The sequence below is a fragment of the Orycteropus afer genome, unplaced genomic scaffold (genome assembly GCF_000298275.1).
Source record: "Orycteropus afer afer isolate SDZICR_OR568_19922 unplaced genomic scaffold, OryAfe1.0 scaffold00026, whole genome shotgun sequence".
Lineage (NCBI taxonomy): Eukaryota > Metazoa > Chordata > Mammalia > Tubulidentata > Orycteropodidae > Orycteropus > Orycteropus afer.
This window is the reverse complement of record NW_006921613.1, coordinates 10,148,620-10,162,470: the sequence shown is the minus strand read 5'-3', so window position 1 is coordinate 10,162,470 and position 13,851 is coordinate 10,148,620. Positions and strand designations below refer to the sequence as shown.

At 42.7% G+C, this 13,851-nt stretch overlaps 1 protein-coding gene across 1 annotated transcript in view; it reads right to left on the bottom strand.

Annotated features, from left to right (window-relative positions):
- The window catches only part of SHC4 (SHC adaptor protein 4), a 174,349-nt gene extending 161,230 nt beyond the window's left edge, over window positions 1–13,119 (bottom strand). The window contains exon 1 of the mRNA XM_007935202.2: window positions 12,535–13,119. Within this exon, the coding sequence (XP_007933393.1) occupies window positions 12,535–13,119 (585 nt within the window). The remainder of the gene's footprint in view (window positions 1–12,534) is intronic.
- Window positions 13,120–13,851: the final 732 nt, after the last annotated feature.

Sequence of the window (13,851 nt, the reverse complement as noted above, 5' to 3'; positions counted from 1 at the left end):
AACAACAACAACATACTTGAATTAAAGTAGAAGCTGGTGTTAACATGGACATATGTGATCTTCAAGTGACTCCTAGCAATGCATGGCTCATTTGCTTCACTTCCATCCCCTACCCTTGGCATCCTAATCTGAAAGCCACAGAAGTACTGCTAGGAGTTGATGGGTGCACTGTAATTTTTAGAGAGTCTGTGGAGAAAGAAGAAAACCTGAGAAAATTAGAAGCTTAAGTTAAACTTATAAGAGTCAAATTACTGAACAATTGTTTATTTTTCCATTCAACATTCTAATTCACATCCCAGGATCATGCCCTTCATCACATTGACTTGGGGTTTCCAATCCTTGGTACTATTTAACCTCTGGGCATGATAATTCTTTGTTATCGGGCTGTCCTCTGCGGTGCTGGATGTTTAGTCACATCCTTAAGCCTTGACCCAGTAAAGGCCAGTAGCAAACCCCTGACCAAATTGTGACAACCAAATATGTCTCAAGACCTTGCCAGAAGTCCCCTGGGGAGCAAAATCTTCCCTGGTTAAGGACCACTGCACTAACTGTATTCTTCCCAAGTTCCCAAATTTTCTGCGTATCAGAATCACTTAGGATGTTTGTTAAAAGTGTAGGTTTCTGGGCATCAGCCTCAGAAATTCTGAACCATTAAGTCCAGGATGGGGCTAGGAATGTGCATTTTAAATAAGTATTTAACTGATATTGATGGCCCTTGGCATATTCTGACATATACAATGCAAATTGCCTGGGCACTGAAAAGAAGAATGAAGAAAACCAAAGATGCATGATAACAATTAGTCCAAGGGACTAGTGGACCATGTGAACCTCAGCCTACATGATCCTGAGACCAGAAGAACTAGATGGTGCCAGACTACCACTGTCAACCATTCAGAAAGGGATCAGTGTAGAAGATCTGGATAGAGTAGGAGAAAAATGTAGAACAAAACTCAAAATCATAAAAAAGACCAGGCTTACTGTTCTGATAGAGACTGGTGAAACTCCCAAGGCTACGGTCCCTAGTCACCCTTTGGGCCTGAAATTGAACTAACTCTTGTGGCTACCAGCCAAACAACATGAAGGCATATAAAGTGAACATTTATTTACACCAGGTAGGTACACTTGTTAGAACAATCAATCATGGGAGATCAGAAGGGCAGTATTTGCACAGGGAGATAGCTCAGAGGGCAGGAATGCATAGGAAAGGACACAGGAAAAAGGTAACCACAGGGAGGAAGTGGGAAGAGGGCTGTTACATTATGGGGATTGCAATCAATGTCAAATAAAATGTGTATGAACTGTTATATGGAAAATGAATTTGTTCTGTAAACTTCCACCCAAATTACAAAAAAAAAAAAAAATTCCTCCTCATTATGGGATCTGACTAGTGGATGAAGAGCTGGTATCTTTAGGGAGGGGTGCAGGTCCAAAGACTCAGGGAAAAAAGTTCTACTTGGTACACTGTCAATGAGAAGAAAGGATGCTAAAAAGAGATGCTGAAAGGCCAAAATCAAATTTAGCTTATTTCAAATTTTTGCCCAAAGACAACCCTGGACCTACTATGTCCTTCAATTTTTTAAATTATGGTAAATATTTGTGTAACAAAATATTTGACATTTCAACAATCTTCACATGTACAGTTTAGTGTCATTAATTATGATCGTCCTGAATGCTTAGGGGATGCTGTGCTTCTGTTAAGGTTAATGGTATAACTTGGGAATGAATAAAGGTGATAGTTGAACAAGCCCTGGACATTTGAAAGTCCGTTCTCCTCCTTCCTCCTGGGACCAACTGTAGGACAGATATATTTTCTTATTTAACCTTCTTCCTAACCTTATGGGGTTGTGTGTCAACTTTGAACATTATTTCTGTGGGAAAATTCACTGTCCCAAAGAACTGGCATACAAAGTAACTTTGACCCACAATCTCTTCACAAAATAGGGATGGCATGTACTAGTCTTGGAGCTCCTCTACCCTTAAAAACTCTTTGTAACTTTGTGAGGATGGGTAAAGAATTTCTGAGTTGAGAAGGTAAGAACCCTCTCTTGGGTCTCAGGCTGCCCCCAAGTACTCTTTGTCTCCTGGCATAAAAGAAAGAAGCCTCCGTATGTGTGCCTCTCTCTCAGCTATTTTAAATTGGAAAACAAAAGACAAAGAGGTTAAAATTTTCCTCTCATTTTGACAACACAGGTGGGTTTGCAAACCCAACTGCCTTCAGGGGCCAGACAGGTGCTTTAATGAGTGAAACTGGTTGGGACTCTGGCTCAGGACCTAGCTCTGACCATCTGCTCCCATTCAGATTGCTGCCTAGGTACTGCTAGCTCTCCAGAGAAAGCAGAATCTAGAGCTTGTGGAATTTCTTGTTTTTTAAACGCTGGTAATTGATCCAAAGTTAAAATTATTTCTTCTAATTCAACCAAACAAAACATGTCACTAAGCTGTCAGTTTATGACTTTTGTGCTCCAGATTCCTTTGTAGATCAAGCACTGCCTGTACTGTGCAACTGTTCATTCTTTTCTCTCTTCCTCTCCATCACACCCCATCACACTCTCTCTCTCTCTCTCTCTCTCTCTCTGCCTTCAGCCTCATTTTCCATCAGAATCCTTGGCTGTTAATGTCTGACCCTAATGAATGAGATGAACACTTTTCAACTTCATCCTACCCTTTCCCAACCTTAAGTGTCCTCGTCTGCATTGTTTTCTACAGGCAACCATCCCTTCCATTGCAACCTCCTGTGCCCTCCCTTGGTCACTACCTCCTTTGGTTGCTGGTTGCTTCCCAGTAGCTTGCCTAAGCCATCTTCCCTCTCTGGTCTTCAAGGGAAATAAATGGAAAGAGGATGGGTAATTGATGTAGGTGGGTATCTGGGCATTACAAATCCTTGCTCTAGCTGTATCCTGGCTGTGCCCTAAGGAAATAGCAAGGTCTTCCAACTAGAATGGCTAGAGGGCCAAGATTCTCAGCAAGGGACTCCAAGAATAAGTTTCTAGTAGCCAAATGGAGGTCTGGAAACCACGTTGCCTCTTGTCTTTAGTGAACTATTAGGCAAAACAATGATTTAAAAAAAGGCTTTGTCCCACTTGGGGGCACAAAAATAAGCCTCCTGATTCACTATGTCATCCTGGTTAGAGCATAATGACCTAAATTGAAGTTACTGCCAGCCAAGCAGGATGAGGGCTTGGAGTTGGATTTTGTGTGATTCAAAATAATAATAATAAAGACATTTCTTGTACACTTGAATTTAGGTTCAACTAACTCCTGTGGCTACCAGCCAAACAACATGAAGGCATGTAAAGTGAACATTTATTTACACCAGGTAGGTCCACTTGTTAGAACAATCAATCATGGGAGATTTATACTTAGTTATCATCATTGCAAGTTTATACTTACTTATCATCATTGCATATCTATAATAATTTCATATGTCCCAAACAATGATCTCAATCAGTAATCCAGTTGTTTGAATCCTCTTGACTTTTTCCAATAACCCCTTACAAAACTCCAGTGTTTCAGATGCAATCTTTCAATGAAATGACTATTTTCCACTCAATAATTCATACATACTTTGTCTTGTGACATTCATTGCAGCTTCTACAATGTATCAACATTCTTCCCAGTTCCTCCCTGGGTTTACCATTTCCATTCATCCTTCTTGCCTATCCTTCCTGCCTTCTTAAGCTTTTTCCCTGGGCAAATGCCACCCTTTTGATATTGTATGCTTGACTGTTCTCAGGAGTGGTACCTCCCTAGTGTTAATGTTCACCCCATAGGCCTGTTATTGTTTGGTTGAAAGTTCAACCACAGGGGTGAATTCAATTCTAGGCTAGAAGGGTGTCTAATGGCAATAGTCTTGGGGTTTCCACCAGTCTTTATCAGACCAGTAAGCCTGGTCATTTGAATGATTTTCAGTTTTGCTCCACATTTTTCTCCCATTCTATCCAGGACCTCCTATTGTGATCCCTTTCCAAGTTGTCAGCAGTAGTAGCTAGGCACCATGTAGATCTTCTGGTGTCAGGGTGGTGGAGGGTAGATTCACGTGGCCCATCAGTCCTTTGGACTAATTGTTTCCTTGTGTCTTTGATTTTCTTTATTCTTCTTTGTTTCAGATGGGGAGAGAACAATAGCTGCATCTTAGATGGCTGCTCGGTAGCTCTGGTAGTATAGGGTCTAAGGCACTTGACTGCTAACCAGGAGACTGGCGGTTCAAACCCACCAGCCACCCCTCAGAAGGAAGGTTGGGCAATCTACTTCCGTAATGATACTGCCTCGGAAACCCAAGGAGAGGTCGCTATGAGTCAGGTCTGACTCGACGGCACATAACAACAACAAAAACAGATGCTCACAAGCTTTTAAGACCCCAGTTACTACTCACCAAAGTAGGATGTATAACATCGTCTTTGCAGACAATGTTATAAACCTAACTCACTGCCATTGAGTTGGATTTGACTCACAGTGACCTCTCCTTGGATTTCCAAAGTGGTATCACTATGGAAGTAGATTGCCCAACCTTTCTTCCAAGGAGTGGCTGGTGGGTTTGAACCACCAGCCTTCTGGTTAGCAGTCAAATGCCTTAGGCACTATACCACCAGAGCTCCCAACTATGTTATAGCCTGCAATTTTTGATTGTCATGATCTTGAACTGATACTTCAATACAAAGCTGACTAGAGCTCTCTGATATCCAAAACTTCTATCTTCTAGGAGAGGGGAAGAAGACCCCATCTACCTCATATCCCTGCTGCTGTTCAAGCTCATGAGCTATATGTATCAGTTAGATAAGGTTCCTAGTGATATTACCGCATTATTAAGAAACAGGATTAGTTCTATCCAATTTCTGTAATGACACAGTACTGACTTTAGAGTCATGTTCTGGTTATCTAGTGCTGCTCTGACAAGAATACACCACAAATGTGATGACCTTAACAAATAGCAGTTTATTCTCTTACAGTTTGGAGACTTTAAGTCCAAATTCAAATGCCAGGCTATAGGGGCTGTATGAAAATCCCTCAGCCTTGGACTTCAGCTCTGCCTCCAGCACCCAGCCCACTGAAGCTAGAGGCTTTTCTTCACTCAGACAGCTACTGGCTGCTGAGGCTACCAAGCCCAAGGTTGACAAGTAAAAAGGCACAGTCCCCATATTACCAAATCACATGGCAGGCCATTAATTCAAGTACATTGTAAGTCCCAAGGTCGGCAGAGCATGGCAGGCTGCTAGAGACCATTCCCAAAGCTGTTTCTTATAAACAGGAAGCAAACCACATACCCAAAGGCAGCCACTCAGCTGCTCACAATAGATTCCACCATGGAGTTGATCACCAGTCTCATCATGGGGAATACTACATCCAGCTGCCCAGCCACTCAACCAGGCCCAGCCAAGTTGACACACAAACTAAACTACCACAAGTAATATGGAAATGGAAATGAGAGAAGAACCAATACTGGGGAAATGTCCTCCAAGAGTTATGGAAGATAAATTAAATGGGAGCCAGTCTGTGTACCTTGTACAAGCCCTGGTCCAAAATGGGTATGTTGTCATCCATAGGGACCTCCTTAAACAAAAGGCTGAAATTGGCATAGTGAGTATACTTTGGGCTCCTTGCCACTGTTTCTTGTTCTCTTTCCCATTCTTATTGCTATTTTAAGACAATTTTGCTATTGGAAAAAAGTTTTAATTATAGTCTTAAAAAAAAAAAAAAAAAAAAAACTACATTTTAAACAAGTAAACCAAAAACCAAACTCACTGCCGTCGAGTTGAATCTGACTCATAATGACCCTTCCTTGGGTTTCTGAGGCAGTATCACTACAGAAGTAGATTGCCCAGTCTGCATTTCAAGGAGCAGCTGGTGAACTTGAACCGCCAGCCTTCTGGTTAGCAGTCAAATGCCTTAGGCACTACACCACCCTTAATATAGTATTATTTAGTTCAGGGAGGAAGGGTAGGTGAAGCAAGATAGGGCTGTACAGAGTGTTGTACGCGGAAGTGGATACTCTTGTCTGAGCTCCACCACTGAGTAAATGTATGGTTTGGGGCAAGATATTTCACCTCTCTAAGCCTCAGTTTCTTCAACTATAAAATGAAGGATTTAGACTTGGTAATCTCTTAAGATACTCCTCAGAAGGAAGATGGGGCAATCTACTTCTGTAGTGATACTGCCTCGGAAACCCAAGGAGGGGTCACTATGAGTCGGGTCCAACACAACGGCACATAACAAAACAACAACAATCTCTTAAAACTTTGTTACAGCTAATCTCTAGTGGTCAAGGGGATAAGAACTGGCAGATCAAAGGATGCCTGATGGTCTAAAGAGAATGACAGGAAGAACACGTCAAGCTTTCCAGAATTTTCTTCATTTCTAACAAAATCTACTTCTACATCTACTCCAAGAAAGAAACAGGAAGGAAAATATAACACCCTCAGTCCCAAGTTGTCAGTTTTAGCTGGAATTATTTCCTCCCACCCACACTACCTCCCTCTTAACTGCCAATAACATAGAGAAGAGGGAAATTAGCAGAGGCAGAAAGCCATCTCCTTTAGCTGTGGGCACATGCCTGGGTCTGGCTTGATTCTGTGTAAACAGTGGGACTATCTCTCTAGGGGTTTCCTAGACTTACACATTTCCCCCTTTCAAGGTTAGAATGATCAGACTGTCCATATGCATAGCAAAAGCTTTTTCTCCTCAGCATCTTTTATCTAGAGAAAATAGAGAAGGGTTAACTCCTGCTGCTTCTACAGACCTCAGGCTGGACAGCAAGCCCCAATCTGGCCCAAATGGCTAAAGCACAAGCAATAATACCTTGTTCCCTGAATCCCAATCACCATAATCACCTCTTCCAAACCTGGCCTGTCCCCAGACCAGCCCACTCTCTGTGCCTCCCTACAATCTTACAAATCTGACCCTTCTTTTCATGGCCTCTTTAGATAACTTATCACCTTTACCCATAGAAGAGTAACACACTCCTTTCTGCTTTAATGGTGAAGCCAGCTCAGTATTAGTAAGAGGGTTAGTAAGAATGTGCTAAGATCAAAGCTAATGCATTCTTGAAAGGCATTGAAGGGCATTCCTTCTCCTCCTGGTTAGCATGAAGATGTTAAAATTTATTTCCTTCAGGAAGAAGTCCTGAATCTATTTTCCAACCAAAACCAAAAAACAAAAACAAAAACAAAACAAAAACAAAACACCTCACTGCCATCAAGCCAGATCCGACTCATAGCAACCGAGGAGGTAACACTACTTCTGAGAAGTGGCTGGTGGGTTTGAACCACCAGCCTTCTGGTTAGCAGTCAAATGCCTTAGGCACTATGCCACCAGAGCTCCTTTCCAACCAAAAGAGACTAATATATTAAGATATTACTAATATATCTAATGGTAGCTCTTCAGGACTATTGTCTTGCTCAACAGGAGGGTGACAAAGTGGGAAGAAGGCAATCACTGGAATGAGACAAATCTGAATTTGAATCCTTGCTCTGCTACTTAGTAGTTTTTAAGAAATCAATTGCAAACTAGCAGTCTTAGCATCCTCATCCAGGGAATCCAGCCTTCTCAGAGGTCTAGCAAGGGTTATCTGTAGAAGATCTGTCAGCATTAGTTTCCTTGCCTCTGCTTTATCTACTCTTAGAACTAAATTGTAAGTAATTTGAATCAATGGGATGGGGAAAGAAACTAACATTTTAGATATCTCCCATGTGCAGAAAGGAGCCCTAGGGTCATTACTTGCTGGTGCTTAGAGAGACCTTCAAGGCCACAGAGGCCAGTTCTCTCACGTAAGAGATGAGAACACTCACTAGTCATGGTGGATATTGCCCAAATTCCCCACAGCACTTGGGACTTGGGAGATAGCTTGGCACTTGGGAGACCTTCAGTGAATGTTTGTTGATGGATGAAATGACTTAGGAAGACCCCATAAAGAACTGAGACTTAGTCTTATGGTGGAAGTAAAAGTCACTGCTTTGCACCATTTGACAAACTTCATCAACCTCAATACTTTGTCCAGACTGGAGCCTAGCTGTCCAATTCCCGGCTCAGCATCTCTCAGGGAATGGTTTGTCAGCCCACCTTCCTTGTGAGAAAGTGGGTCAAAGTCTAGACTTAAATGAAAGGTATATGCTTTGGATTAAATTGTATTCCCTCAAAATATAGGTGGAAATTCTAATTCCTGTACCTATAAATATGACCCTATTTAGAACAGGGGTTTTCTTTTGTTATATTAACGAATCATATCAGAGCAGGATGGGTTCTAAATCTAATCACTTCTGCATTATAAAAAAAGCAGATAGACACAGAGACGTCCATGGTGAAGATGCTAAATATAAACAGGTACACTTGGCAGATGCATCATAAGCCCAGGTTCCAAGGACTGCCAGCTACTAAATGCTGAAATAGACAAAGAAGGACCTCCTCATAGAGCCACACCCTGAATTCAGAATTCTAGTCTCCTAGACTGTGAGAAAATAAAATTCTGTTTTTGAAAGCTACCCACTTGTGGCATTTGTTATGGGAGCCCTAGGTAACAAAGACTGCACTTAGATATAGATGCTCACAATTCATAAAGTATCTTCAACTATATAATTAATTCTATATCACAAAGCCAAAAAAAGGAGAAACATTTAAGAAAAAAAGATACTTAACCCAAAGTTAACAGTAACTTAGGGTATGTGGAAAACTTGGTACCTATAGGGTTGCTGTGAATTGGAATTGTCTCAATGTCAGTAGGTTTGGTTTTTGTTTTATTGCAAAGAGAAAATAATAATAATAATAAAAAGAGCTATAACAATGCCATTTTTTACCCAAAAGGAATACAATATTCTCCATCCCCACCCAAACAACTGTTTCTTCTTACTCTGCATTATTGCTTTCCATAGCCCTTATCACCATCTGGAATAATATATTTATTTGTTTATTCAATTAGGAGCTATCCATTCACCTATCCATGAAAGCTCAGGCATGGTCTGTTTTGTTCATTGATGTATCCTCAATGCTTAGAACAGTTCCTGTCACATAACAGGCTCACAATACATATTTGTTTGCATAAATGAGCAAATGAGTTAATGAATAAGTTTGCCCAGGGAGATGAACATCTGATGTGGATAAGGCAGTAGAATATGGGCCTTTTGCCTACAAAATTTGTCCAAAAGTGCATGAGCCATTAAGAACATCTATCCCAATTCTCTGCTCTGATTCCATCAGCACCAAACAACCTTTTCTTGCAAATGGGAATGCAGGAAATACAACTTGGTTCACTTGGCATGAAATTTTTTACATAAACTAACAGGTTAGCATTCCACTTTTTAAAATTGGTTCATATCTCAAATAATTTATAGGACCAGAATCTCAATCAAGATGGGAACCTGTCATGAAAAAAGCAAGGGATGGAGAGCTGGGTTCTAGAACTACCACTGCTTTTGGACTCACCAGTGTGGTCTTTAAAAAAGAAAGAAAGAAAATCACTTCTCTGGGCTTCAGTTTCCCCATAAGAAGCATGGCATTGAACTTGATAACTTGTGAGTTCCTTCCATCTTTCAAAGTTAAGATTCTTTAGAAATTAATAAAGTGGGGTCTTCCAAGTATTTTTGTCTTCCTAAGAGAGGCACAATCAATGTCCATGGAAGCAGCAGGCAAGAATCACACAATATATTGCATTGGGCAAATTTGCTACAAAAGACATCTTTAAAGTGTTAAAAAGCAAAGCTATCACTTTGAGGACTAAGGTAAACCTGATCCAAGCCATGGTATTTTCACTTGTCTCATACGTAAACAAAAGCTGGGCAATGAATAAAGAAGACTGAAGAAGAATTGATGCATTGAACAATGATGTTGGTGAAGAATACTGAATATACCATGGACTGCCAAAAGAATGAACAAATCTGTCTTTGAAGAAGTACAGTTGGAATGTTCCCTAGAAGCAAAGATCTTACATACTTTGGACATGTTATCAGGAGAGACCAGTCCCTGGAGAAAGACATTATGCTTGGTAAAGTAGAGGATTAGTAAAAAAGAAGAAGATACTCAATGAGATGGATTGACACATTGGCTGCAACAATGGGCTCAACCACAGCAATGATTGTGAAGCTAGTACAGTACCAGGCAGTGTTTTGCTCTGTTACACAGGGTCACTGTGAGTCAGAACTGACTTGACGGCATCTAACAACAACAGCAAGAGAGGCATTTAGAGGGTATATCCTGTCACTGCCTGTTGGCAACACAGTGTGACTTACTTGAATCACAGGGTCAGCACTTTTCCTGGGGTCAATTATCATCACCATGAAAAGACAGATGGTGTTCTCATTAAAAATCTAACATGCCAATGCAGATGCTCCCCAGGGAAATGGAGGTCACAACTCTTTTCATGTTTAAAATTGCCCAGGTGTGTTGGTATGGGGGGGGGTGTGTGGAAGGAGGTATGAGAGGGAAGGAAAGGCAAGATAGAGGATGTCTGGGTGATGGGAGAAGTAGGTGCAGAGAACACAGCTTAGAGAGTCACTCTTTCCCATTAGGACCTTGCTGACATTTAGGCTTGTCAAGTGAGAAATGTGTACATGAATTTTTAGTAGATATATGGAACTATTTCCACTAGTAGCCACATTACTGTTGGGGAGAACAAGAGCTGAGTATCTCATAAATTTAAATTTACCTTCGTTAGAGGTTTTCAAACAGGGGCTCTGGTGGCGTAATGCTTAAGGCATTTGACTGCTAACCAGAAGGCTGGCAGTTCAAACCCCTCAGCCACTCCTCATAAGTAAGGTTGGGCAATCTACTCCCATAGTGATACTGCCTTGGAAACCCAAGGAGGGGTCGCTATGAGTCAGATCCAACTCAATGGCAGTGAGTTTGTTTTGGTAAAGGGCAAACAGTAGTTGTCCAGTAAGTTGGACAGTGGTAAACCAAGGACTGCCTGCACAGAGCAGACTTCTCACTGGAGTGCTAGACTTATATGATTGCCTGCTTACAAATCAGTACCACTTAGATATCATTACTTTAAATTTAATATGTCAAAAGCAAACTTAACTTCCTAACTCATGGTTTCTATCATCAGCATCTCATTCTCAAACTTAAATTTGTATACTTTTCACAAACCTTCATATTTAATCCCCCTTCAGCCTCCATCAACAACAATAAATTCATCAGTTTGCCCACTGCTCAATAAATGTTCACTATTTTCTTTTTTGTGTTACCACCCAAGATAGCTGTGGCTTCTCTCACAGAACCCCTTGAGTTTATCTCTTTTCTCTCAACTAATCCCAGTTCTCATCATTCATGCCTAAATTCCAAGAGTATCTTTCTTACTGGTCTCCCAGCCTCTAAGTTTTCCTTGCTTCAATCCATTCAAGATAAACCAACAGATTGCTCTGTTTAAAACCACTTTTGTCAAGTCATGTTTTGACTAAGAACCTATGAGGGTTCTCACTTATCAATCAGTGTTTACAAACTCCCTGTTTTGCATTTAGGAGCTTCAGACAATTGTTCCCTCCTTTCTCAGCTACATTTGACCTATCTTTGTCTTTATTGAATCCATACTTGTTTGAACAACTATGGGCTAGGCACTTTCTCTGTCACCCACCATTCTTCAACATTTCCCGTCCTCTTCAGTTAAGCTCAGTTTATGTCATGCAACTTTGCAGCCACCAAGTAATTCTTGCCTCTTGGACTTTGCTTATGCCCTTGTCCTCCTTTCTGTGAAGCCATCAGATCTCATATCCTTTTCCAGACACACCTTCTCTGCAGGTTTCCATATGAATGAACCCAGACCACAACCACCTTTTCTTTTTTCTGAATTTCTTCAACATTCTCACACCAGAAACCTATTACTAAGTATTGTTCTCTTATTACTTCACATGCACATTCATCTCCCCAATTAAAATATGTACTTCGCAAGAGCAAGGGTCAATTTTTCCATTGTCCAGATCTAAGTAGGACAAGGACAGACTCAAGGCCAGTAAGTACTTTGATTTTGCACATAACCCATGGACAAGGCCCATTTGCCATAGTGGAGGCAATAAATGTGCCCTAAAGAGCTAATATTAGTTCCTAGCACAAAATTAGAGACTCGGCCATTCTTTGGTAAATGTTAAATGTAGAGTTAAATTTTATAAAATAATTTAAGCTCCTTATACACCATGTGTCTCTCTAGCACAGAAATCTCTATGGTTCTCATCTGAAACACAATGGCCAGTATAATGTACTGAGTCTTAATCACTAATCAGATTTGAAATCCTTGTCTCTTCTTGGCCACAAATACCAGGTCCCATGGGGACAAGAAGGCACTATCCAAGCTGCCTCTATGTAGAAGTTGCCCCGACGCTAGGCAACTACCTACAAGTTAGCACCAGTTCACACTCTTGAACCTAAGGTTGTCCAGTTCCAGCACAAAGCAGATATTTGTAGGGAAATGTGTAAACTCAGCTGCCTCCCTCTTGTTTCAGTTGCACAATGGCTTGTCCAAACCCAGAAGAAAGCCAGGTGATGTGTAGCCCCTTAGAGAGAGCAGAGAATATGCCCCTTTTTCCCATAAGTTCTTAGAAGGCAAGGAAACAGACTTACCCTCACATAGTAGTTCATGCCCATCCCCAACAGGTGCTGGAGAAAGTGTCTGTCCTGCCTGTTCCCAGGGGCTTGCTCCCCAGGGCCCGGAAGAGGGCAGGCATCCTGCGTTAAGGAGTGTGCTCTGGGCCCCACCAGGTCCGGCTGGGGTGCAGATGCAGACACGGCCCTATTTTGACTGGTTTCGGGAGAAGCAGGGCTGCTTGGAGCTGATTCCTGGTTTTCCTGGAGCTTCAGCCGCAGCACCTCTTTGGTACCCAGGCAAAAGTTTTTCAGACTCAGCAAGGTGGCTGGGTTGGCCAGCTTCATACTGGCCATGCGAGGGATCAAGGTGCACAGCGGAGTGGGGCTCTCCTGGGATGCCAAGGTGGCATCTTCTGCCGGCAGGTGAGGTGCCAGGGCAGGGTAGGGCGGCTGCGGCGAGCCCTTAGACCCGACCGCACCTCCGGGGCTACCTTCGTCCAAGGACGTGATGGACTCATTCCGAAAGCGGCTGTACTTGGCCCTGTGCAGCATCCCGGGGTGCCCGAAGAGTCCTACATACAGCACGAGTCCTGCCAGGCTCTCCTGACCGCGTTTTCGCATAGCCTTGGCAGTGCTGAAACAGGATACTGTTGCATAAATCGCCTTGTCGTCTGGCAGATAAACGGCACGGAAATCAAATGCCTCTCTGCCCTGAGCAACTCGCTCGCGGCAGCCACCTATCCAACTCCTCTCTTTCAGGAAGCCGGCCTCGCCTCCAGGCCCCTTAAAGGTGACAGCCTAGGGGAAAAACGCTCCAGCAGTTCTGATTTCACTGCCTCGCTGGCTCATGCTGCAGCTTCCCGAGTTCTCGCCTTGGATTCCCCGCTAGGCAAACCTAGATCAAGGCTCTGGGAGGCTGGATCGCTCACCGACAACTCTTCTGCACAGCCCGGGCGGGAGCAGCAGCCGGGCCCGTCGCATCGCTAGCCTTGCAGAAGCCACAGAAATATTGAGCGCCCCCGCCTCCAAGCCTCTCGTTCTGCACACAGGAACTTTCAAACCTGCTCCCTTCGGTTCCCACAGGGCGGGGCAAAGCCTGGCCTGTTAACCCTTTATTTGTTCCAGGGATTGTTCATTTTTAAAAGAAGAAAAATGTCTCTATGACCCAATGGCCCTTCTGCCTGGGTTAGTGGATTTGGATGGCTGTCTTCTCTTAGAAGATCTTGTCTTGCATCCCGTTCTGGGCCACAAGCCTGAAGAACTAAAGACAGGCGCTGCTCCGCATTGTTTCATGGGCTTGCGGTCCCCTCTGAGTCCCTCAAATCCCCTCCCGGTCTGCCCACCCTCCTGTAC